The 27,075-nt window shown below is 41.9% G+C and overlaps 1 protein-coding gene across 2 annotated transcripts in view; it reads right to left on the bottom strand.

The window, feature by feature from the left end:
• The window catches only part of gfra1a (gdnf family receptor alpha 1a), a 116,134-nt gene that overhangs the window by 31,988 nt on the left and 57,071 nt on the right, over positions 1-27,075 (bottom strand). For both annotated transcript variants that reach the window (XM_072390535.1, XM_072390534.1), the window contains 4 exons: positions 9,641-9,819; positions 8,664-8,836; positions 1,120-1,229; positions 397-531 (listed from right to left, as the gene is read on the bottom strand). In XM_072390535.1, coding sequence (XP_072246636.1) covers positions 397-531; positions 1,120-1,229; positions 8,664-8,836; positions 9,641-9,819 — 597 coding nt within the window. The remainder of the gene's footprint in view (positions 1-396; positions 532-1,119; positions 1,230-8,663; positions 8,837-9,640; positions 9,820-27,075) is intronic.

Genomic DNA, 27,075 nt, shown 5'->3' on the forward strand with positions numbered 1-27,075 from the left:
GTCTGTGTGAGACGGTTTTGTTAATTGAAGTCTTTGTGTAAGAGGGCTGGATGCAAAAGCTGCTTTCTGTCAGAGATCTGGAGCAGGAGTTCTGCTTTGGCTTTCAGGCACAAAGAGATATGCACACATTCAGGTGCTGCGGTGCAACACGGCTGGTTTCTCTGTGAAGCCGTGGGATAACAATACAAGCAAAGGCAATCGGATATATTTGGTGTGGAGGAGAGACCGGGCGAGGCAGAGAGAAGAAAATAAAAGCGGGGATATGGGCGCGGAGCTGGAAAAACACCGGCTGAGAAGAGGGGATGAAAATAGAAAGTGGCACAGAGGAGCAGATAAAACCGAGCCGCAGTGGCAGGAAACACAATCAGGGAGCAGCTGCTCAGTGGAAACACTCACGGAGGCAGGTGTTCTCCGTGAAAAACTCGGTGAACTTGTCGCACTCGTCCTTGCTGTTGCCGCTGTTGCTGCAGTCGCAGTAGGGCGACACGCTGATTTTGGGCGAGCGCAGGTAGTTGGGAGTCATCACGGTACCTGCAGCAGGTGGACAGAGAGTTGGTTAGAAGAGCCACAGCCTTCTAATGACTGTCAGACAGGATGAATCTCAGCCCCTTAAGAGCCATCCTCCGCCTGCGTTGAGTGATGAATGCATAATAACACATTTGTGCATCGTTTCATTTCTTTCTTTCCATGTAGAGGAGCAGTTTAGAAGGTGGATTCTCTGCAGAAAGCAGAATGCAGAGGAGCTGGGGTGAAGAATGGGCTTTCTCTTTGCGAGGGAAAGCAAATAGCTTCAGTCAGTGATTTCTCACTCCCCCAATGGATTGTTCCCTGGAGCTGGCTGCGCTCCAGAATAGGCCCTTTATTTTTCAGTAGGCAGAATGAATTGGTGCTGTGTGGACAGTGTGTGTATGTGTGGTTGTCCGGTTAGGCTACCAAGAAAAAGGGAAAGGATGCTGTGGTTTGATTAGAAGGAATACAACTCAGTCCTTCGTGTCAAAGTTGGACGTTTCTTGGAGGTTCACACAAAACAGAACTACTTTCATGAGGAATCCACCGAGAAGCGGGACAAAAACTAGGCCAAAACGGACCAAAAATGGTCAAATTTAGACGTGAACTCACCAATCAGACCCGAGTAAGCGAGGAGGCAGTCGGCGTAGTTCTCCTTCAGACATCCTGACAGCGATCGAGGCTCCGACTGGCAGTTAACAAAGAAGTCAGCCAGTCGTGACCTAAAACACACACAGATCCACAAATATCTCAAAGCCATACGTGATTATAACTCCACTACACATCATACGAGAAATTCAGATGGCCATTGTGACTGCAAACAAGCTCGGTCCTAATTAGTGTACTCTGGAAGTCATTTCTCTCAATTCAATTAGCCTTCCTAATGGCCGCCTTCAGTGGAGTAAGATGACCCTCTTACTGCGGCTGGTTTATATCCTGGAATGGACGAGGCTAAAGGCTGTTCTGGAGCCAGATTAAATGTGGCATTCTGGCTCTCTGACACAAAGTTAAACCTTTTAATGCAACTTTTGGACATTTGGAAAGAAAAATCTGGATCTTATTGAGGAAGTTAGAAAACCAAAACCGAGGGGATGTGTGTTTTATTTCCTAAATCCACAGTTAAAAGGCACAAAAAGGGTGAAGAAGTCTGCAAAAACTAAATTTTTTTGGAAGATTTTGCAAAACGAAATGAACAAATTTGTTTAAACTTTGCATCAAAATGTTTTCAAGTTTTTTTTTGCACATAGAAAATCTGTCTCTAGTTTTCTCCATCAACTAAATGTGGTTTAGCCACATTTGGGTGGTGTGTACTGGGCTTAGTGCAGCCTCCCATTGATCCTCTCTCATTACGACCCTGCAGTCATCTTCCCAGCGCTATCTAATTCCCTGCAGTGACTGGGGGAGATGTTGCGGATCTCATTGTGGAGAAAGCTGAAATCAGACCTCTCCACCGTCAGTTGTGTCATCGAATGGCATCGAATGTTCTTATCTGTGGAGATATCTAAAGAAATCTGTAGATTTCTGTGGGTCAAACCTCTCAGAAAGCTGTGCAAACAGAAACAGAAGTGAGGCTAAGATCTGAATCTAAGGTAGAGGGTGGAAAATAATATTTATTTACAATGGCGGAGTGTATTGACACCGTTGAAATGTCTTTTAAACTGTGACAAGACTCTAATCGAATTTCAGATAATTGGATTAGAGGAGAACTGGTTTAATGGGGTTTGTGGGGGGGGGTAGAGTAGATCCCAAATGGACCGGCCAGCTTCCACATTCCAGATGTATCCGGGCCTCACGCCTGTCAGGCTCCGCCCACTTTGTCTGAATATTACAGCCCCAGTTACTGTAATATTCCCATTTGTAATATTCCCAGTTACGGTAATGAATTTATTTGGTCAACGACTCAATAAAACATTTCGAAAATGTATTAAAGAACGAGTATTGATCACTAATTTTAATTGAGCCAGTTAATTGAGACCCTGCTTAATACTAATAAGAGAAAAAAATAGCAAAATTGACCTAAATTTGTTTTTGCAAAGGTTAGGACAGTTTCGTGAGAATCTCCCAGTAAGCCAAGGTTACTTTAAGATAAAATATAAAACTGATGACAGATAAAAGATGTCACAATCACAGAAATGTTGGAAAATGCCTGATACTGATTTTAACTGATTTTAACATAATGATACACAAGTTTAGATGGTTTTGATGGCTTATGGTCGGTTTACCGGGGACAGTTTGAACTAATCACCCCAAAAAAATAGACAAAAGACTCAAAAATCAAAGTTAAAGACAACCTGTTTCAGCAAAGATGAGACATGTGCTACCATCAAGGTGCCAGAACTCATTCAGCAGCGTGGCTTCATGCACACAGTGTGCCCGACTGCCTGTCTGCAGTCCACATCTGGATCTACATCCACATCTGTGACTATGAACTAAAGTTCAAACTTCCAAATATATGTTAAAACGGGCTTTTATGTGACTGAAAACATGAGTAAAGTGTCATTATTCAGTGTTAATTATCATTAGTATTGTTAATTATTCTGCTGTGAAACATGCTCTCATCAGAATATATCACAGTCTGCCTGAATTAAAGCAGATATCCGGCAAATGCAAATGAGTTTGGACACTTTTAAATAAGTTTCGAACAATAAGATGAGTTATCCAGTGGCTCAGAGCAGAATGATGTTGGACAGACCAAACTACGGAAGCCAAAAGAGGACAAACTTAAAAGAAAACTGAAGTTCAATATCCTGATACAGATTTCTCATTATTTGGGATAATATTAAGCTTGTTTCGTAGGTTGATTTTGTAGCTTTATGGTTAAATAAGTTCATATATTTAGCTAATTTGGTCAAGTGAACATGGGAGGATCCTCTCAAATCCTCCAGAGTAACCAAAGCTTGTTTTCTCGTAACAGGATACAACACGTTGTGAGGATTTCATGCTCTGTGCTGTCTTTTTATATCAAATCAAACCAGATTTATGTGGTGCCAAGGCTCACTGCTTCAGTTTATCAATCTCTCACAAAAGTATTGAATGCATTTCCTTCATTGGAGGGAAAAAAGTTGAACTTTGTTCAAGTTCATCACATTTTATCCTTTTTTTTCTTCTGAACAGGAAGAACCTACAAGAAGAAGTGGTGTGAAACTGTCACCAGGAAGAATAAAAGTCCATAAACACAGATTTGATGTTTATTTGAATGTGTACAACCATCTAAGAGGAAACAGCTGTATGTGCCAGTCATGCACGCTGCCAGCGTGATTTATCTAATCACACCAAGCCGGTGCAGAGCAGTGAGAGTTCTCCACACCTGACATATGTTAGGGGAGCTGGTGAAAAGGCATGGCTTTAATCTATCTGTGCTAACGGTCAAATGGACCAGGAGGAAGTGGCTCTGCAGAGAGACCTGTTGTTCAGCCCTGAGCGTACGTTTGATGGATAGAGAAGAAGAAAGACAAAGATTGAGGGGAGTGGTGGAAACTTGCAGCTTCCTGCTAATGAGAAGAGACAGAAGAAAAGGCCTGAGGCCACGCTGCAAATGGAGCTCATTTAGGAAACCTATTGCTTCCGTTTAATCCCAGAGACCCGTAATACTGTCGGCTGTTGCCCCCGGAGATGACAATGATCATTATGGGAGGATGGTGTCAGATGTCCGTCACTGAAGCAGATTCGTGGCGTGAAGACAGGCGATTAATTTCTGCTGGTGTTGGTGACTGCTGTGAAGAGATGTCTGGGAATGAGAGCGATTGTCTCAAAGCGAGGACGCCGTGACATCGTAGGGACTCTTATTACGGTTAAGAGGAGGGTTGGAGTGCAGGGATAAGGACACTGTAGCAGCATGTATCTGAAGTCTTTCCACCGGCTGTCGGTCCATCAGAGGATAGACTTTAAAGTTCTGATGCTGGTCTATGAAGCACCAAAATACATCAGTGACCTCCTGACCCACTATGAACCTCCCAGACCCCTCAGGTCATCTGGATCCGGTTCTTTATCAGTTCCCAGAGTCAGAACCAGACCTGGAGAAGCTGCATTCAGCTTCTATGCTCCACATGTCTGGAACAAACTCCCAGAAAGCCTCAGATCAGCTGAAACACTCAGTGGATTTAAGTGTTTTCAGCTGCATTTGAATAAGCTTGAGTTTCAAAACGGAATCATATTTTAACTATTGATTTTATCTTTCATATATATAATTTTTTCAGATTTTATCTATTGTTCTTATTTCTTTCTTTTGCTTAAATTTTAAATCATGCTTTTTATTTTTATTTTTATTTCTTCTGTTTTAATGTATCTGTAAAGCACTTTGAATCACCTTGTCATTGAATTCTGCTATAAAATAAACTTGCCTTGCCTTGTATTTGCTGTAGTAGTAGCCAGATAGCATGATTAGCATCATTCTGATTGATCAGAGCTGGAGATTTCCACTTGTTTAACTCACGTTGCCTGTTTTTGGATCTCCTCCTTCACCTTAGTTAGCTCTACTTGGCTAATTCTGTTTAGTTCTGCTTTCTGTCCTTGTTGCACACCTGGTTACTGCCTCACCTGCTTTGTGTTAAAGGCAATTCACAGTATTCACGTCCCTAAATGGGGGGCCACGGGGCCCTCTGTGGCTGAACTTGTGCAGATAAAAGATAAAAGAAATATTACAGACAAAGAAGAAGAAGATCATAAGACGGTGCTTTGGTTGTCTGCTCCATATGAAGGTTGCTGAGGCTGAGGAGCTGGTGCTGGAGCTCAGCAGGAGAAAGCAGCGACCCTACATCACCTCAAACATTAGGGATCTCCGGTACAGATGGTGAGCAGCTTCAAAGGTTCGGCTGCTCAAATCTCTACGGATTTGACATGGACTGAGCATATCCAAGCTCAGACTTGTGCCATCTGAGAAAGCCGAGGAAGTTTGTGCTCACCCAAGCTATCATAGACTTTCTTTTCAGCAACAGCTGTGTGTTGGACCGTAAAGCCCTCCAGAGAGTGATCCATGCTGCTGAGGGATGCTGATCAGCTCTCTGCAAGACATCTCCAGCAGGAACAGAGCGGTCCAAATCATCAAAGGCTCATCCCAGCACACCAACTGTCTGTTTCACCTTCTGAAATCGCTTTATTTCAGGCAAAAACACAGAGAATCACTTTCCACGACACACAAAGAGCCTTGAAACTTCATTCTTGCTGTTGTTTTGTCACTTTCTGTAAGTTATTAAAGCTAATTTCTGTTACATCTGTGTGTGAGTCTGCATTTTGGTCCTCAATTACACTCACCTTGACAGTCAGCCTGTAATTTTAACACTAAATGCTAGCGTTAGTCTAAAAGTTACCTTTAATGTAGAGCATGCTTGCAAACCTGTAAACTGAGGTAATTACAGCTTGGAAGGCCAATTTATTACTTATATGCAAATATTAAAGTCCCATATTTGATAAATAAATAAAGTGCATACTCCGGTGCAGCAGCAATTTATACAGTTTCTGGCACAAAGTTAGCTTGTTTTTAGTTAGCTGGACTTTGTGAGGAGCAACAGTTAGAGGACAAAGGAACAAACGCTCTGATTTCTTCCCGATTCTATTCACCAATCAGTCTCGACAACAACTAGTAAACGTGTAGATTTTTAAAGCTAGCAGCAGCAATTTATACAGTTTCTGGCACAAAGTTAGCTTGTTTTTAGTTAGCTGGACTTTGTGAGGAGCAACAGTTAGAGGACAAAGGAACAAACGCTCTGATTTCTTCCCGATTCTATTCACCAATCAGTCTCGACAACAACTAGTAAACGTGTAGATTTTTAAAGCTAGCAGCAGCAATTTATACAGTTTCTGGCACAAAGTTAGCTTGTTTCTAGTTAGCTGGACTTTGTGAGGAGCAACAGTTAGAGGACAAAGGAACAAACGCTCTGATTTCTTCCCGATTCTATTCACCAATCAGTCTCGACAACAACTAGTAAACGTGTAGATTTTTAAAGCTAGCAGCAGCAATTTATACAGTTTCTGGCACAAAGTTAGCTTGTTTTTAGTTAGCTGGACTTTGTGAGGAGCAACAGTTAGAGGACAAAGGAACAAACGCTCTGATTTCTTCACGATTCTATTCACCAATCAGTCTTGACAACAACTAGTAAACATATGTAGATTTTTAAAGCTAGCAGCAGCAATTTATACAGTTTCTGGCACAAAGTTAGCTTGTTTTTAGTTAGCTGGACTTTGTGAGGAGCAACAGTTAGAGGACCAAGGAACAAACGCTCTGATTTCTTCCCGATTCTATTCACCAATCAGTCTCGACAACAACTAGTAAACATGTGTAGATTTTTAAAGCTAGCAGCAGCAATTTATACAGTTTCTGGCACAAAGTTAGCTTGTTTTTAGTTAGCTGGACTTTGTGAGGAGCAACAGTTAGAGGACAAAGGAACAAACGCTCTGATTTCTTCACGATTCTCTTCACCAATCAGTCTTGACAACAACTAGTAAACGTGTAGATTTTTAAAGCTAGCAGCAGCAATTTATACAGTTTCTGGCACAAAGTTAGCTTGTTTTTAATTAGCTGGACTTTGTGAGGAGCAACAGTTAGAGGACAAAGGAACAAACGCTCTGATTTCTTCACGATTCTATTCACCAATCAGTCTTGACAACAACTAGTAACCATATGTAGATTTTTAAAGCTAGCACAACAAGACTGGAGCTGCCTTAGAGTTGTCCGATGATGCGAAGGCTAAAGCTAGCATACGAGAAAGTAGTTCCCCTCATGATGTGAAAGAGGCACGAAGCACTTCAAACAAATCTGAAATACTCAAAGAGAAGGTGACTGGACGGTGGTTGTACTTCTTTTTGACGATTTTAGGGACCGAAGCTTCTGATTAGTCATTAGTTGCATTAGGAGTAAAAGTTCCAGTGATTCTTTTTGAAGGTTTTGGGGACAGAAGACGGTATTTTCTGTGGTTGCATTTTATACTGCACAGTAGGGCTGAAGTTATGGGCCAGTTGGAGATTAATTATTGGCTCGATAAACCTGGGGTTTCACTGTAATTCTATTACTTTGTTTTTTTTTTTAAGGCTTTCAGTGTTTATCCATAAGGGATTTTGTTCATATGGGCAACTTTTCACTGTTGTTTACAAGATTTTGTTACATCGGGACCCAGTGCTGTGGTAATCGCTCCAATATAACAAGACACACTGAAGAATAGTTGCTATTCAAGAGATCCTTGAAGGCATAGAGGGATATCTCTGCTCTGATAGCACTTGGTAGCTCATTGGACTATCGTGGAACCATAAATTGGGACAGCCTGAACTGAGACTGCCTTGTCTGTAGGGGTGGCAACACCAGAAGATGTTCCTGGCATACTGAGTCAGATATAGCCTGAATTTTTAATGCTGAAGAGTGCAAAGCGACAAGATGGAGAGACAGATGCCCCATGGTTGATAAAAGGCAGCTTGTTTTCTAACATAACTCCCAGCATTCTTGCTAGCTTTGTTTCAGAGATAGCTGAAGAGGTATTTTTTATGTTGATATCGTGTTGGATGGAATGATTGGCTGGGTTGACCAAAAGCTCAGTCTTAGAAAGGTTTAGTTGAGGGAGGCGGTTGTCCATCCATGTGGATGTGTTGGAGAGACAAGCTGAGATTTGTGCAGATTCAGTGAGGTCACCTGGTGGGAAGCACAGGTACAGCTGTGTAACATCTGCATAGCAGTGAAATGAGAAACCAAGCAGGCAAATGACCAGGCCAAAGGAAGTGGTGTATTTTTAAAAAGAAGGGAACCCAGTACCAAGCCTTGGGGCATTCCTGATCAAGAGGCAATGGGGCATGGACATTTTCCATGCCTTGACACTTTCAGACAATGCCCAATAAGATCAAATCACCTCCATTATAGATTGAGAAGAAGCCACAAAACAAGACAGGCAGCTCCCATCTGGAGTTGATTGATCATTGAATGGACCACATGATGAACAGATGTAGGATATTAAACAGCTCACAGGAAGTCCAGTTGCCTTCTATTTAAACTTCATATAATTACCATGATGTAGCTTCAGTATAGCTTGTCATAAAACATCTCGTAGCAATGCCAAACAAACCAGTTCAGTTGGAGAATCACATCAAGCTACTGATCTCTGTTTCCACATTACCATCATTTCATTCCAAAAATGCTTAAAAAGTAAAGAATAAATAGGTGCACTTTTGTTTCTAACCTGCAGATGTAGTTGGTCTTGCAGGAGGCCTGCAGCTCAAGACAGTTGGGTTTCTGTTTTTCCTCATACGAGCAGACAGGGACAATAGTTTGACGCCTACGTTCAGAGCATGCGGTCTGGTCGCTGAGGGGACATGAGCAGAAGAGCATGCCATAGCTGTGCTTTGGAGGAACCTGTAAAACACAATAAATCCCAACATAAACTTTAGAAGTGAAGTCATCTTTCATTTTAAGACTTTTTTTTTTATACTTCTGTGCCACATTTCGCACTTTATGTGTTTTCCCAGACATCTGTGGAGGCTACTGTTGCTCATGCTAACTGCTAACAGCTAACAGCTAGCTAAATCTTCTGTATTGCACAAAAAGAAAGTTAAGTTAAATCTGTTTATTTTGCTTTGACAACTGGTAAAACCATTAGATAATGACCAGATATTAACCATAAAAGTGTTTTTTTTAAAACAATAGTGAAAAAATGATAATTTATCAAGCTAATATAAAAAGTCTGTAAACGCTGCTTGAACACATCAACATATTCTAAAGTGTTAAAGTTGCACAGCAGCGTAGATATTAACAAAGCTGCAACAAATCGGAGTTTCTTGAGCAACACAAAGACAACTTGAAGCTTAAAGCTGTTGAAGAAAATCACTCTAAGATTAACAATGTCACGCATTCTTTGTAACTTTCCATTTATTCTTAGTTGAAGCAGAGATTTCATAATAAAAGTTATTCCAAAGGGCACAGAGATTACAAAGCTCCACATGAATCTTTTATTTTTCTTTTGTATTTGACGGCTGAATCAATGTTTGTTGCTGGAAAAACAAACTCTGAACAGACAAGTCTCTGACAGCCTCTCTAACTTATCTACTGAAACATTTTTCTTCCTTTTAGTGGTCAGAATTCGGCTTTTAATCAGGTTTTTCTCATTTGTTTCAGAGAACCTCCAGCTAGTTTGCTTTTTGCGTGACAGATGTGCCTTGCCTTGTCAAAGAACTGCCGCAGGGCCTTGTGGCACTTCCTCTTGTTGCATATTTCTGCGGTGGAGACTCGGGTGGTGCAGGGGCTGATGTAGGCCGAGCGGTACTTCTTGCACGTGTCGTTCAGGTTGCAGGCTTTGGCGGCATTCAAGCAGTTATTCTCTCTGGCCACCGCAGGTTCACCTGCAGACATAAAGACATGAAGGCTGAGGGTAAGAGGAAACAGGAAATGGCCCTAATCAGTGTTTCATCAAAAGAAAACAATGAAAGAGAGAAGTGGATTAGATTAGATTATAGATACAATACAATGATGGGAAGGGGGTGTATTTACAATCATAATAAGCAGTTGTAGCATCAATTTTAATATATAATAAGAGGAATCAGCTCTGGATACAGTCTAAGAAAGGAGACCAAGTTCTACTAAATTCACATGATCAGTCAAGTAAAGTCTTTCCAGTCGAGGAGAATATTTCTTGTGATGGTTAAAGATGTTAATATAACAGTTTGGAGGTGTTTGGTTATGGTCAATGAGGATAAATCTCCTGAGGACCCTGGACCAGAACTGGGCCAACGAAGCCAAAGTGCATGTAGGTGATTATCCATTTGGGCGGGATCGGTTAAAAACATTTCTGTTGGTGGTGCAGAACCTTAAACTGGGTTTTTTTTAATGTTTGTGTTCCAAGACGTGGAATAATTACAAAATATGACCAACAGAAAGTTTAGATTTTAAGTCAAATGTACAAAAGTGAAACAAAAGCAATAGAAGACGACTTGAAACCTCTTATTTAAGTTAAATCAACACATCAACTGTTGAAAATTATCATTTTTTTAGCTTTTTGTAAACACCACAAGGTTTCATAAAGTTTGGACTAAGGAGGTAAAATGTAACATAAATGTTGTATTTTTCATCATAATGCACCAGTTGTTTTCAGTAGGGATCAGGTCAGGTCAGGCAGGTTAAGCTGTGTAGTTTCATGCTGTGTATGCAGAGGCAGAAGTGCAAATATTTACCCTTTTTGGTAGATTTATAAAGCCTTGCTTATGTCTGGTGCACTTTTATAAATCTCAGTCATTGTGAAGCTGAAAGCATGAGTACGAGCCTGATTTTCACCCCAACTTTAAAGAATAACAGCATCAAATCCCCCTCCCCGAAAACGCTGTTTTCACAATAACTGAACAGACATAACAATGAAAGGACAAAGCAGTGAAGTAAAGACGTCTGTCCTGTTTTATCAGAGATGGAGAGACTCAGATACACCGATGCGTGGCACGATGGCTGCTTTCTTAAACGACCTTTTGAAGCCTAAAGCAACATACGAGCCAATCTTGAGTCAGAAAATCAGAAAAATCTCAAAATACTTGACCTTTTTAAAGCCTTTTAATCAAGATCTTCCCCAGCCATCATGACACATGACACACAGCTGTTGGTTTTGGATTATACCTTCCAGTTAATGAACAAATGAACCAGTCGCAAGGTAAAAGAATTCAACGTTATGTATGAAAAATGTGCAAAGTTGTCAAGTAAGAGCCGAGCTTTCTGCCTCATGATGCATATGACTCAACAAACAGTGCTAATTTAAGTTTGAATGTGGATTATTGGATGATCTGATGTTTAAGAATGAGACTTTTACCACCGGCGTGGACGATTCTTCAGTAAGTAATCATGGGAATCATAAAAAGGCAAAGACGACAGGGAAAAATATATATCTGAAGCCCCCGAAGGTCTGGATCTGAGGCCAAGATGTAAACCTAACTGACTTCATTAGTCTCTAAAAATCCCAATCAGCGGGGCTCCACAGAGTACACAAAGAAAACACCAGACAGCTGATCAAATCTTAACAAAACTAAAGCAACGCAGCTCCCGAGGCGGTGCCACAGCAGCGTAGAGAAAAAAGAACTGACACAACCATCACATCTTCTGTGTGTCGGCTGATGTGTTTGTTTGTTCGTTCCACATCTGTGTGAGAATAGACAGCATCTCCCTGCTCAGCATGCAGCAAACAGGCTCTCATCTGCATGGCCCTGCTGGCGTGAGCACAGCGAGGAGCTCCGCCATCATCAAAGTCTGCAGTGCAGCCCTCCTCAGCTGTCAGCCTGCACTAATTCCCCTCAATTCGCCATTAATTAACATTTTACTTATTGTTTAACCTTCTGTTAAGATCTGTCACTATGCTTCTACATGTCACCAAATACACAAATAGGTAAAATTAACATTTTCACAGATTTCACCCCTCAGATTTCGTTTTTTCAGTGTAAGTGGAGCAAAGCCGACTGCCCCCCCCCCCCCCCTCCTCTAACAAGCATCAGTTGAAATGGGTGAAGCCCCGCGTGACAAACAGAGGTTTTAGATGAGCCGGCTGAAGGAGGGAGGCGTTACAGCGAGTAGAGTCTTAATAAGATTCAACACATCAAGGAAAGGGAAAGGTGTAAAAGGGACGGGGTGGGGGGGGCCGTGATATTTAATTGGTGACAGGATGGATGTTTGCTTTACAAAAGAAGAAAACATTGAAATTGAATTACTCCTCGTCACCTTTAACCTCCTTTAAAATCCGTCGCTGTGCTTCTACATGTCACCAAATACACAAATAAGTACAAAACTAAATAAATTAAGACTGTATCCATGAAAAAATACCTTGTTTTAAACTTTCTGAATGGCTGAGGTGCCATTTTCGTCTGATTCTCTCTCCAACGTGTTTCATTTGTATGTTTTTGACAGCAGCTGACAGTAAAAGGGTTCATCCAGCCCACATTTCTTTATATTTTGCTTCCAGGCAGCCAGACTTTCTATCAATATTTTAAATTGGTCTTGAACAATACTTCCCCAGCTTTCTGAAGGTCTATCATAGTTTTTCTTTGGACGTTTGCTGCTTTTTCACTCATTTTCGGTCCTTGTACCTGACCATTTTCAGCCACTCAATACTGACCCATGAATCATCAAAGGAACCAAACTCATGGTGAACCAGTGATTTGTCGACACATAACAGACAAAGAACTTATATTTGATTGTATCTTCAGGCACTTTGTTACCAGCAGCCTGTCACAAAGATCATTTGTTCCCATTTCTTTAGCTGCATCTATGAAAAACAGCAAAGAAAACACAGTTTGACAGACAGAAAATAGGATTTCTGCAGCAACAAGGTGATTCCCAAAGAGCCATTAGCTGAAAACTTGGCATATCTCAGCATGGTGTGCAGTGTGTCCTTAAAACATTTGAGGAAACTGGACAAGTGGAGGACAAAAGAAGAAGTGTCAGGCCTAAAAAACTATCTACAGCACATGAACAGGATCTGAAAGTGATGTCCTTAAGAAAGAGGAAAAAATCCAGCTGTGACCTGACAGGACCTGAGAGATGCATCTGGACCTTCAGCTGATCCATCTACTGTTGGCCCAAGCCTCATCAGAAATGGTCTCCATGGAAGGGTGGCTGTCAAGAAGCCGTTCTTAAGGAAGGGAAACAGGGAGAAAAGGCTGAGCTGTGCCAAATGACACAAGAAGTGGACTGAAAATCAGTGGCAACAGGTCTTATGGAGGGATGAATCCTCCCCAGAGCCTGGACCTCAACGTTATTGAAGCAGTGTGGGATCATCTGACAGAGAACGGAACAAAAGGCAGCCCACATCCAAAGAAGAGCTTTGGGATGTCCTTCAAGAAGCCTGGAGAACTATTCCTGAAGACTCCTTAAAGAAATGACAGAAAGCTTGTCTCAGAGGGTTCAGGCTGTGTTGGAGAATAAAGGAGCTCAGACCAGATATTCACTTTAAAGCTGCTGAGAACTGATAAAAAACTCTGTTTTATCTTTAAATACTGCATTTCCATTTATGTTTGCACACATTCAAATTAGATTTCTGCACTTGTCTCCCAACCAAACTGAATCATTTGAACCTTTTCAGCGTGTCTTCTGCCAGGTTTTGAAATGTTTGCTGATTTGTGGAAACCACAGTTCTTTACAGCTCAAAAACTTTAGCTGGAAGATTAAAGACCAGTTTGTCCTCCATTTGACTCCTTATTGTAGATATAAGTCAGCAGAGACAGTTTTGGGACGGCCTCTCTGGTTTGGTTTCTATATTATGCAGAACAAAAGTCCTGTTTGTCTTAGAAAAACATGTTATTTTGTTGGTTAGTTGCTGTGTATCTCTGGAGTTATTTAAATAATTTATAATATGTTATTTAAATCATTATTTAAATCATTTATGATATGTACATCCTGTCCTGCTGATCGCTGCTTTATCTCAAACACGCCCATCTCTCACTTCATGTACATTAACACAGAAATAATTACACTTTGGGACACATTCTTACTGCATTTCATTAAAGTCCAATAAAAGTGGAATAAAAGCAAGAAGGATGGATTTGATGGTGGAGTTTCTCACTATCTGAGGACTGCGATCGTCCAGGAAACCAGAGTTTAGCCTCAGGATGTTTAAAATAGTTTAATTTGAAACGTCACATTAGTTTTTAAGTGGGTTTGGATGCCTAAACCATTAGTTAGTTTTAAATTTATGCCTGAAAACAGAACGACTCGCTGTAAAATGAACTCTTGTTTCTAAAAGAAACTAAGAAAGAAAGACAAAAAACTAAATAAATCCCATTAAATCCGTGAAACTGGACCTTCATCCATGACTCAATACCACGAGTTGTACGAATTAAACCCACAGTAACCAGAAAGCTTTCCTTTATTTAAGAAAAGGAGAAAATGCTGCAGAAAAAGCTCGGATAGACAGTTTTTATGCATAATCCACCTAAAAACCTGCTCCCATTAACCACCTTCCAGCCGAATGTCCCTCACTGCGACTGTCATGGTTTCATATCCTCAGTTTTGTCACGATCCGTGAAGCACTGGACCCAGATGCAGGGTAGGATCAATAATCAGATTTTATTTAAATAATGATAGTCACTTGATGAGCAAAATAATAGATTATAAATTCCTAACCCACTCTGGAGAGTGAGGCTATAAAACTTATCAAAAGAAGGTTCTCTCCACGCTAGGAACAAAACAAAAGGTTATATAAATCTTATCTTATCCCTCTCCGAACCGTCGGAGGCTCTGTAGAAATTTAACAAATCAATAAACAGAAAGAGATCTAATGGAATAATAATAATGCTAATAATCTAATAACCTTCTAATGGAGTTGCTATGAAAGTTATAAATCAGAGACACTCCTCTACCGGAGATACTACTGAATAAACGACAAATGCAAACAAAACTTCACTTGAACTAAATCTATGGCAAAAAACTTAGAACAGAAAATCATCTCAAGGAGGAAATCATCAATAAACAAGATCTTTGGATACTTTGGTTACTTTGGAGGCAAGAGGAAGAAAGCTCAAAAGACAATTCAACACACTGGCAACAAGACAAAGGGAGACGCAGACTAAATACACCTGAGGAACCAAGGGGAACAGGTGGAAACACTTTGGGAATCAGGGAAGACAATGAGACAAATGACACGGGAGGAGTGGTTAATTTCAAAATAAAACAGGAAGTGACAAGACAAGGTACAAAAAACCTAAGAGCTTCTGTGAGACCTGCCAAGTTTCTGTGAAGTTTTGTTTGTTTCATCCTTATATTCAGTGGGTTTAGCTCTACTTCCTGTTGCGTTTTCTAGTGTTTGTTCTGCCTTTGTTTCACAGCTGGAGTCAGTTCAGACTGCAGTCATCACCGCCCTCAGTGTTAAAACAACCGGGTTTCGTGGCTTTTTGGACATCTGGGTGAGCAGCCACAGCTGTGCCTTCTGTTCCGTCTGCAGGTAAGAAGTAAAGTAATATTTTATTCTGTCTGAAAACCTCTGAACTAAACTCGCACCCGGTGAAAACTCGGTTTCCTCCATCCTCCATCAACTTTATAAGCTTTTCTTTTTCTTTCTTCTTCTCTGCTGCTTGGATCAAATGATTGAGGCTCATCTGCTGTCTGCAGAGTGAGACTCATGTTCACACTTTTTAATCCTTTGACAGCTAAAGTCCACCTCATCAGAATGCATCCATTTACAACTTTTGGCTCTTTCTAAACCCTCGGCCACACTTGGAAGATTCACAAACTGAAGATCTTTGGGGAAACTAAAAGAAATAGCACCTTTTTTCTTCAGTTGTGGTAAAATAAACATTTTATGGAAGCAACAACAAGTGCAAACGTTACCAAAAGCTTCCCAGAACCTGAAAGACTCCTGGACTCATAGATGTGGAGCTGACTGACTGCTCTGTATCTGCCTTCAGTGTCTATCAGTGATCAGTTTTGCTTAGATAAAGCCAACATCTGTTCAGCCGCCAGGCTGCTGGTTTTCAAAGAGTAAAAAAATGACAGCATCTCAAACAATCCCCCTCAAATGACTTTCTGAAGGCATCTGACGTGAGAAATAGGCTCAGGCTCTGTATCCCATCAATAAAACCATGTTTAATTAAATGTTAACAGGGTTTGGCAGTTTCAAGGGTTGGTGAACTCCCCGGATGTATTCTGGCTTTGCAACCAGAGCCACAAAGAACTCCAGTGATGTGTCAAAGGAAGTGAATCCCAGGTCACTTTTAAAGGTTTTATGTATCAGGATGTAATAAAACAATCATTACCAGGTTTAAATTTAGGTAAATACGACCTCAGATGAGCGACACGACATGAAATATTACACCGTGTCATTAATTATTCATGAAAAACTGGGAAGAAAAGCAGAATCTGTGTGTTGAAAAACTGCTTGTATTGTAATCCTGAAGCTGCTCATTCTATCATTATACAGATAAAACTAATTATTGTCTTAGTCTGATCAAAACAGACTTTAAAAGTGGATGTAATTATGTTCCTCTCACCAAAATAAAACAAAGCTGTTAAATCTGAACTAACACTCCAGCATCCTTACGCTCAGCTGCACTAAAATGGAGCTAAATGCTCTGTAAATGCTGCAAAGTTTCATCTTTTTGTGAAAACAGTGAAGTGGACGTTTATCATTACAGATGAATTCCCAATTAAGCTGCTTTTGTCAGACAGCTAAATGAGTCAGAAACTACGACTGAAAATCAGCCCGTTAAGGCAACTCAGAGTCACTTAAAACGTTTCCAGACTGTCGCTCTGCTCTAATAAAATCCTGCTTTTATGACCAAAGCCTCATTGTAAAAATCACCAAAGAAGTAGCTGAAAGACGACGTCTGTGTGGTGAATTCAGCTGAACCACAGAGAGAGTTAGGAGCAGCAGAACCTCTCGAAAGTGAGTGGATAACTCTATTCCCCTCCTGTTTACTTATACTTGGACCAGGACTGTGGTCCAATTAAATGTTCAGGTCGATTTCCACCTGAAGGTAAATGTTCTACAGTGAGAAAGATTATTCACAGGTGGAAAACATTCAGGACAGCTGTCAATCTTCCCAGGAGTGGACGTCCCAGCAAGTTCACCCCAAGGTGAAAAAGCCCAGAGCTACATCTCAGACTCCACAGGCCTCAGTTAGCATGTTAAAGGTTAAAGGTCACCCCAAGGTGAAAAAGCCCAGAGCTACATCTCAGACTCTACAGGCCTCAGTTAGCATGCTAAAGGTTAAAGGTCACCCCAAGGTGAAAAAGCCCAGAGCTACATCTCAGACTCTACAGGCCTCAGTTAGCATGTTAAAGGTTAAAGGTCATGACAGCACAGCTAGAAAAAGACTGAACAAGGATGGCTTGTTTGGAAGGGCTGCAGGAGAAAGCCTCTTCTCTCTAAAAAGAACATGGCAGCACAGCTTAGGTTTGCAAAGCTGCATCTGAACAAAGCTCAAGACTTCTGGAACAATGTCCTTTGGACAGACCAGAGCAAAGTGGAGATGTTTGGTCCTAATGCACAGCAGCACGTTTGGAGGAAACCAAACACAGCATATCAGCACAAACACCTCATACCAGCTGTCAAGCACGGTGGTGGAGGGCTGATGATCTGGGCTGGTTCTGCAGCCACAGGACCTGGGCACCTTGCAGTCATTGAGTCCACCATGAACTCCTCTGGATACCAAAGTATTCTAGAGTCAGATGTGAGGCCATCTGTCCCACAGCTAAAGCTGGGCTGAAACTGGCTCATCAACAGGACAAAGATCCCAAACACAGCAGCAGATCTACAGCAGAATGTGGGAAAAAGAAAAGAATCAAGGTGTTGCAATGGTCCAGTCAGAGTCCACAATCTGACACAGCATGCAGTATATCGCCAAGTCTTACAGTTCTTTCCTTCGCCGATGCTTCAGCTCGGATAATGCTTGTTGTTTCTGCCCCAGACATTCGGAAAACCAGACAAATGTCAGCAATCACAGACCAAACAAACCCAAGCAGCCACATAACCTCCTCGGTTGGCCTAATGAACGTCTCTCCCACTTAAAACTGGACATATTCTTATGTGCTGGCCCCTGACATACAGGCAGTATTCTGCCTGAGCGCCACTGTGCCCCCAGTGTCAGCGATATATCTGCTGAACTCCCTCTGCACTCCTGGCAGATGGCACTGTCTCTCAGAAGCACACACACACTGCATGCTGGGGCAGGGCCCACACAGGGTTGGGGCCATCTGGAAGCCTGGGAGGGAGTACGAGGCCCCCCCCCCCCTCGCCGTGGCTCATGTTTCCGATTCAGACTCAAATTGATTATGATGTTGCCTGTTTCCTCCAGTCCTGCTGCCTAATTTAAATTGCCACGGGACACCACAGGGTCGGATCCTGACCTCCACCCACCTCTGTACCCCCCCCACGCCACCCTTTTCTCTCCCTCTCACTCTGTGGCTCTTCTGGAACCCCCACCCTCCTTCTCACGAGGTTTCGCTCGCTCTGCTCCTCTGCCATGACTTCATCTCAGCAGCTCTGGATGCAGTCCAGTCATTCCCTCCCTTCCTCCTTCTCCATCATCATCTGTCTCCAAACTTTCTTCTTGCTGCTCTTGTTTTTCCAGTGTTTCCACACATCTGTCCTTTATTTTCTCTTCGGAGCAAAGCGCTGTAATTCAAAGGTTCTCAGTGGCCTTTTAATGCCTGTTTAAAATCCCTGTAAAATATATCTCAACAAGTTATCAAACAGGCTGATCTCCAGACCTACCTCGGCTCCTCTTCTTCAGATATTTCCCTTTGCCTGAGCTCATTCACAGGCAGCCTCCCTGTTGTTTCAGCACACGGCTGATCGTGTAATACTATTCTAAATGTCATGTCACACAGCTTCTCGAGCCGAGTTTGTCATTGCTGTTGTTACACCGCTCTGACAGGACATATTACAGCGCCTGGTCCAGCCGTGGGGGGTCAGTTGGTGGAAACTGGGAGCAGCTGACAGGTGTTTGTTTCCACCACTCGCTGGAAACAGTCTGCGTGCTGCGCCACCGGGTGACTGCCCATAATTCACAAGCTCTTTGTTTGTTAAGTGCAGTAAATGCAGGGATTTGTCCTGGTGCCGTGGCTGCAGGGGATTACAGAGCAAACATACTGTTACTCAGGAGCTACCAGACTTCATGTGGAGTTCAATGTCGCGCAAAATGCATATTAAAGCTACGCAAATGAACATTTAGCATTTATTTGTGTTGTACTTAGCTCTAAAACTGCCCTTACACAGAAGATGTATTAAGTATTAGTGAGGCAATTACCTACTAATTATATTAATTAAGAGTTTGTTTTAAAGTTTAAATCATTAAAGATATGAATATTTAAAGAGTTTAACTGTTAAGCTTTGAAAAAGGGGCTAAATGCCACCAGAATGTTGCAAAAATCCTTTGAAATGTGTGTCTAAAAAGAAGAAAAGTAAACATAACTAACACCTGAGAACACCACAAGCTCTTCCCTGACCTCGATGGAAACATCATGAGGTAAAGAAAAGGCTGGTTTTAACCGTGGCCTGGTCAGTAACCTCCAAAAACCACAAGAATTATCTCTCAAGATGTTAAAATCATGCACAAAGCCTTACATTTCCGTCCTGGTCCGTCTCTTATTTGCGTCCCTGGAAACGCTGAACATTTGCACCTGTTGTTTCCTCACTTTACCTGTGTTTTGGTTATTTTTCATGTATTTTGTTCATTAGGTTTTTTTTCTTAGTGATATGCATAAAACTCTCTTGCACTGACTCTTGAGGTCGGTTTCTTGTGGAATAAATACAGAACGTGTATGAAAACACGCTGTATTTGTCCTGTTTTCGTCTCTTTATTCACTGTCTAAATTATTTGTCTTGTTTCATTCCCACTTGGAGAAATTACAGCACAGTCAGATTCAATCGAAAAATCCAACATATAAACATGACCTAAGGTCTCCTCTCTGCAAATCTGCTCTTTCCGCCTGTCTGTTGATTATCAGCCGTGAGTTACACCCCCATCTGCTTTAATGGGCTCCACGCTTGAAAGTGCAACACAAGCAGAAATGGAGAGTAGTGGTAAAGAAAGAAAGAGCCTAAAGGTTTACTCGTCTTTCTTTGCCTCCGCCTATTTTTGCCTTTTCAAACTATGTGCCACATTCTATCTTTCAAGGCTTTTTCTGATTCTCTGTCGGCCATTTTCACCTCACTTCTGTGTAGTTAATAATCTGCTTCTCCCTCCAAACACTGTCCCAGACCAATAAAGCCACATGGCAAATACCATAACTCACAGTTCCTAGTAATTGATCCCTGTAGTGCTGAAGTCTCTTTCTCTTTTTCCCTTTCCTTCCCATCCTTCCATCTTTATCTCCTCCTTCTCTGTGACCTCTCTTCACCCTGAGCAACTTTTCCCTCAAATTCCATCAAATTTATTGCGCTTTATTGGCACACAGTCCAATAAAAATCTGCCAAAGACAATTATTTCTGTCTCCCATTGCTGCTTTCAGTTTCCTGAAAATCACTTCCCATTGCAGCTCTTCTCCCCGCCAACAAATCCCTGCCCCTAATTTCATCCATCCTGCTTCACTAACGTTACAAACCAGGTCTAAACCAGGGATACAGAATACATAACATGCTTTCTGCACCTCATCAGCTCGTCCAATTTCATACATTAAACTTATTTTTTTGCCTGCAATTTCTCTTTTGCAACCAATTGTTCATCCTTAAACCTGGAATTACGAGTCCTGGACCTGGGAGAGGGGTAGACATACAACATGTGGGCAAATGCTGTGTGCTGGATGAAATTTTCCCTCCTCCGAGCTTTATGTTGGACATATTTTTTCCCCTTTGAACGCCTCTGGTCTTTTTGTAAAATCAGGAAGATATTAGAGGCATGCCCCTCATCGTAGAGCGCTTTCCTACCACAGCATCGCTTGAACATCAGCTGAATGTCACTCCATTCATTTCCCTTCTCTGTCTCTGTCCAGCTTTCAAACTGAATGCTAAAAAGTGAAAGCTAATTTGCTAAAAAAAAATTTGTTGTTTGGTTTTTGCAGAAACAAGTTAGTGAGCAATAAGGGAGCTCTTGTGCAAGCATCCAAAAGCTAAAAATCACTAGTAAGATCAACTGAAAATAAGTGGCCTGGCTAAGAGATATGTTTTTGTAGCTAACTAGCAAGAATTTCGGGTTGGCTAGCAAGCTAGCTAGCTAGCAAGAAGGAGTGTTTTGCAGATGATAAGATGTTCAGAATCAATGGGAAAGCAAATGTTTTTCAGGATATTTGAAGACACTGATTATATGTTGCAGTATTTACACAACCTGAATTCAAAGCCATAATCTTTCCTTCCCCATCACACTTCATAACCTGCCAAAAGAAACAGCTAGCTTAGCATACCTTCAGGTCCTTCAGGCCATATGCCAACGTTGTAAAGGGAACGTTCTGCCTTTAGAGAGGTCCAAGTGAATTACTTGTGAAGCAGTATTTGCACAGGCCAAATAAAGATTTTGATTAGATTAGATTTATACAAAAAATTGCCTCTATTATAATATCCTGGAAGCCAATTGTTTACGTGGCATACTGGATTTCAACTTCTGTGCTCTAAAACTGTTCCTCATAAGTGAATGTTAATCAGAAATTCACTAAAGGTAAAAAAACCAAAACATTTCTGATCAGTTTTAGGATTAAAACACATATACTATAAACTGTGTCTCGTAAATCCCACTGTGAATGCATCTGGAAGTGTTATAAAGAATTTAGGTTTGATTTTGTGGTTGGATCAGATTTCACCTCAGTATCATTTTACCAATGAGCAGATTACATTTCTCTTTTCTAGCTCTTATATTTTCCACCCGATTTGACTGATTTTGGCCAAACAAAACAAAAACTAACAACCAGGTAACAACACAAGCGGACAGATTTAACAGGAGAGCAATCTTTACGAGATGGTGCCCAGCATGCAACACAGCATGACGCACCTCCACATTCACTGTTGCTGGAGGCAGTCTTTTCATTTCCATATATATGACATTTGAATACAACTATAAACAAGTTAAAATTACATCTTTGTGCAGGTCAAGTTCTAGCAAAAATCCCTTCATTCCTAAAGATTCAACCTTGCTTCCTCATTTGCTAGCTTGCTTTCCAGTGGAGAAGTCTTTCTGGCCTCTGAGGAAACAATACAACGTCAAACGACTGTCAAAGTCCTGCTTTGAAGGGAGAGCGCAGAGGCAATAAGACAGACGTGTTGTTCGGACAGGGATATGACAAGCGCTGAATTCATGTACGCTGTGTTTGAACCAGATGTACTGCAGCACATTTAACAGACCAAAGAGAAAGAATAAAACTTAGGAAAGAAAAAGGAGGGGAAAGAAAGTCATGAATCTCCAGCGAGGCCAGTTTCATAACCCGTCTGCCAGTGTGGAGATCAGCCGGTAAGAGCAGGCCCCGTGGGGCTGCAGCAGAAATATATGGCTCTTTAATAATCTCCACAAACACATTCAGTACAGAGTGGTACTGCAAACCGCCCCCACACTGCTCCCAGGCCGACCGGGGCCTGGACCCTGCACGCTATCTGCACTCCTACATCCTCTGCCTCCCAGTCTGCGACCCAAAGTCCACAGAACCGAGCACAGGATCAGAAATACAGTCCAAAAATAAATCTGTTTTCTTAAATTTAGACAAAACAGAGGCACATGGGTGATCTTTAATAACCTGGTGCCTAAACTAACTATCTAAACTGTGAGATCTGCGTGATTCTTAAAGCTTTTTATAATAATCAATCAGCCATTAAAAACGAGAAGAAACAGATTCTTCAGCCAATAAGTTTCCCCCATCTGGTCCAGTTCAGTAAAAAGAACCAGCAGCAGCTGGTCTGGGTTGTTGGTACCTGGTTGTATACTAGTCCAGAGACAGCTGTCCATCTTAAAGACATGAAAATGGAAGTATTGGCTCCACTGTGGCTTCATAAGTCACCATTGCTGGTATTTTGGGAGACTTCCAAACTGATGAATTGGCCATCGTGGCGACTTTAATCAAGTAGAAGCAGAAACAGCGAACTTCAAAAGCTTTTTTCTCTCCATCTTCCCTCAGAATAAATACGACTAAACCGTAACGACACCAAACTACTTCATGGTCTGCTCAGGCTCGTATTCTTTAACCTGTTTGACAACTTTGCCAAACATGTTTATGTTTCTGTTTCTGTATTTAGCAGCTGCTTTTATCCAAAGTGACTTACAAATGAAGATATATAAAGCTGTATAAAAAGCTAACAATAAGCTACATAGAAGGACTAGTACCACTACCAGGAGTCCGACTCTGTCAGAGGTGACAGGGTAGAGATAAGGTGCAGCCATAGAGGGAAGTGCAGAAAGAACATGGTGTGGAAGTCTCTGGATAAGGCTGAAAAACTCTTTTCTTTATTTCCAAACCTTTTCCAACAGAAAATGCATCATCCCAACACCTTTTCCCAGCTGCCGTCCTCATCTCTGGACAACACCCCGGGTGCCCATTCCTTTCTGTTTAACATACCCAGCTGTGGTGTCTGCACCACCTCCTTTCACTGGTCTACAACCTAAATCGCCTGCCCCTGCTCCCCAGCCTCCAATATCTCCCAGCCCTTCTGCTGGTACCGTCCCCGACATGCGGTCCCTCCCTGAACATCAAGCAGTCGGCTGTGGAGATGGATGTGGACATCTAACAACTGGAGAGCCCGTTTACTGCTGTGTGAGTACAAGCTGCGGCACCAGCACATGATGCATGAATGTATTCAGCGCCTCACCTCTTGCTCCGTCAGACTGATTTACAATTGTGGCACCTCTGTGCTGCTGAATTTGTGATGCAGCTGGGAGTGGAGTGGAGCTCTGAGGGGGGGTTACTGTTGTCCATAATTAGTCCTACTGGTGCCATCTCAGGTGAATATATGTGGAAAGTTGAAATGATAGAGAAAGAATTAGAAGGAGAGATAGAAAGAGGGAGATTTAAAACTTCCCTCAGCCGTCTTTTTCCTTACTTTCTGAAGACAGAGTGAAGTCTGAGCCACTTTTCCTTTATGACAGGAGAGGGTGACGGCTGCTGAAAGCAATCAGACGGCCCGGGACTTTCAGATCGATACAGAGGGACGGAGTCGGCTGCAGCAGCAGACTGACGGGATGAATACATCACTGGGATTACCAGCAGTGCTAACCACCCACACTTTTTAATCTTACAGCCTGACAGAGCAATCTTAACCTGAATGAGAACTAGGCGATAATGTATGGTTGGGTCTTTCCATCAGGGGAGATATTTGCACCTGAAACGGATGACATACTATAAGTGAAATGTGCTTAAATAACTGGGTGCTTATGAGACTATTCCTTTAAATATTTATCTGTCTTGTGTCCCGGAGCAAGACATGTGCTCTAATATGTGATTAATCATGAATCATCAAGGATTCATCACACTGATCCCTTCTAAATAAACCAAAGTATTATATTACATTATAAGCATGCTGCCCAGAGGATGCTGACTGCTGCATTTCCAATCTGTCAACTGTCAATCACCTCTCCCAGCTTCTGTCACTGTTCATGTGAGGACAGAAGGAGATTAAGCCTCAAAGAAGGTGTCAAAACAAAGACTTAACTATTTAAAAAGCCCTTGTGATAGTAAGTGGTTTCATACTAATGTGTACAGATCCTTTCATCCCAGCTTTTAAGGTGCATTGATATGATATCTTGTCATTTAGAGCAGGAATCAGGAAGTATAATAAGCTAATTAAGAGAATAACTGTGGAAAACCATCAGTATGTCAGACTGTGGGACTAGTATAAAGAAGAGGACAGCTGGATAGTCCCATCTGCTTAAACAAGGGCTAAGAACATCGTCCAACAACACTAAATGAAGGCAAAACGTAAATCAAGTGCACCAAAATCTCCAATTACGTGTCCTTTGATCCCTGCTTTTTGCCATCTTTCTCCACTTCAACTTAAAAGACCTAAATTCAGTCAGTTAAAGGTTTCAGATTAAAGCTGGTTCAGAAAACATCTGTTCTGTCTGCAGTTCAACTTTAGGATATCACAGCAATATGCTAACATGCTCAGAAAGGACCACAACGAATAGGTGGCAAGAAAGGAGATAGGATACAAGAGACAGGAAATAGGAGATAGGAGATAGGAGATGAGAGATCGGCGATAGGAGATAGGAGATAGGACATAAGAGATAGGAGACAGGAGATAGGAGATAGGAGACAGGAGATAGGACATAAGAGATAGGAGATAGGACATAAGAGATAGGAGATAGGACATAAGAGATAGGAGACAGGAGATGAGAGATAGGAGATAGGAGATAAGAGATAGGAGATAGGAGATAAGAGATAGGAGATAGGACATAAGAGATAGGAGATAGGAGACAGAAGATAGGAGATAGGAGATAAGAGATCGGCGATAGGAGATAGGACATAAGAGATAGGAGACAGGAGATAGGAGATAGGAGATAGGAGACAGGAGATAGGACATAAGAGATAGGAGATAGGACATAAGAGATAGGAGACAGGAGATAGGAGACAGGAGACAGGAGATAGGAGATAGGAGATAGGAGATAGGAGATATGACTGAAACGAAATGGACGGACTATTATCACAGCTACTTCATACTTGGCTGGAAGCTGCTCCAGTCCAAGTCACCATTTCATGGAGCCAACACCACTAAATCATCTGGAAAAAAGTAAAAATCTGATGCTGAGCCACCAAACTGGGCACTTCTGCCTTTTCTGGCCGTGCCTGGAAGCTCTGTCCATAAAAGCTATGAACAGAACGTCAGCAGGTGAAGATGGGCTGCAGCTCACAGACTGGTCCATACACTCAGGTCAAAGAGGCGAGCGGCAGCTGAGGGTCTCTTCTGACTTCCTGTCACTGTTGAGAGCTTTTTGCCTCCAAGCGTCACATCAGGGTTTGGCTACAGGACCGTAGAGCCTGGATCAGAGCAGCCCAGTGCAGCCCTCTGCCCTCCCTGCAGGACGTCCATACCAGGCCCGCTGGAGCAGAGCCATCAAAGCCCCCAGAGACGCCCCCCCCCCCCAGTAAGAGTCTGTTTTGGCTGCTGAACTCGGGCAAACGGTTCGACAGCCTGACAGAAAGCGCTGAGAGACTCAGGAGCAGCTTTTACCCTCAGAGTCTATCCTCAGCCAGGCCATGCTTCTCCATCCTGTCACTTTGCTACTTCACTTGCTGCTGCTATTATTTATCAGATTTACATTGTTTAGTATATATTTTAGAATATATTTCTATGTTTTTTGTATATTTCTGGCTTTTTATTCCTGCATGTTATGTGTCTATAGCTGAGCAAGGAGGTCAACACAAAGCAGACAGAAAGCGCCTTATTTTCTATTTCTATTTCTAAAATCCTCCCTTTTGCATTCAAACTAACCAAAACAGTCTCACTTCCAACTCATCACATACCAACACTTGGTCAACAGCCCTTTGGGTCCGATTTTAAAGCACAATGTACCCTTTTACTATCCCTTTCTCTGCAGCCATCAACCTATTTCCAGTTATCCTTATGTGGTGGTAAGCAACATGCCGGCTGCACCAGAGACATGAAAACGTCCTTCTGTAGTGCTGACTCATCAACAAACAACACAACCCATCAAAAATACTCAATACTTATCAATACAAACTAATAAATATACAATAAAATGCAGAAAGAGGGAACTTCTTGTCAATTTCAGCACGTGATAAATCAGTTAAAGTGACTCAAGGAATGCGTCCTGGAGGTTTCCATGTGAGGAGTTTCAGGCTAGCTGGGGAAAGAAGATACTCTGGACAAGCCAAAGACTCGTGGAAGAACCAAAGGAGCTGGAGGAGTTGGATAAGGGGCTTCTTATGTGGCCACCCACACAGCCTAAAGCCTTATAAAGTAGAATAAATGAGGGTTAGATGGACAGAAGGCAAAACAAGTTGAAGGTAAAAAAGAACGACCAGAGAAGAAGAAAAAAGCCCAAATCCACACCTATTACATCAAAGAGCTAGTTTTTAAAGAGGGAGAAGGGCTGCTCTGAAAGAACAGCTCATAGGATTTACAGCCAACATAGACCTGGGGTCTATCCATCCCATGTGTTCTGATTTATGGATTAATAAATGGGAGAAGCACTAACATCATCTGGAAGTGTCATTACTTCTTACAGGCCTGCCACTCAGATAATAAGACTATGACAAACCAG

The sequence above is a fragment of the Leuresthes tenuis genome, unplaced genomic scaffold, assembly GCF_036924035.1.
Source record: "Leuresthes tenuis unplaced genomic scaffold, fLeuTen1.0.hap1 SCAF_8, whole genome shotgun sequence".
Taxonomy (NCBI): domain Eukaryota; kingdom Metazoa; phylum Chordata; class Actinopteri; order Atheriniformes; family Atherinopsidae; genus Leuresthes; species Leuresthes tenuis.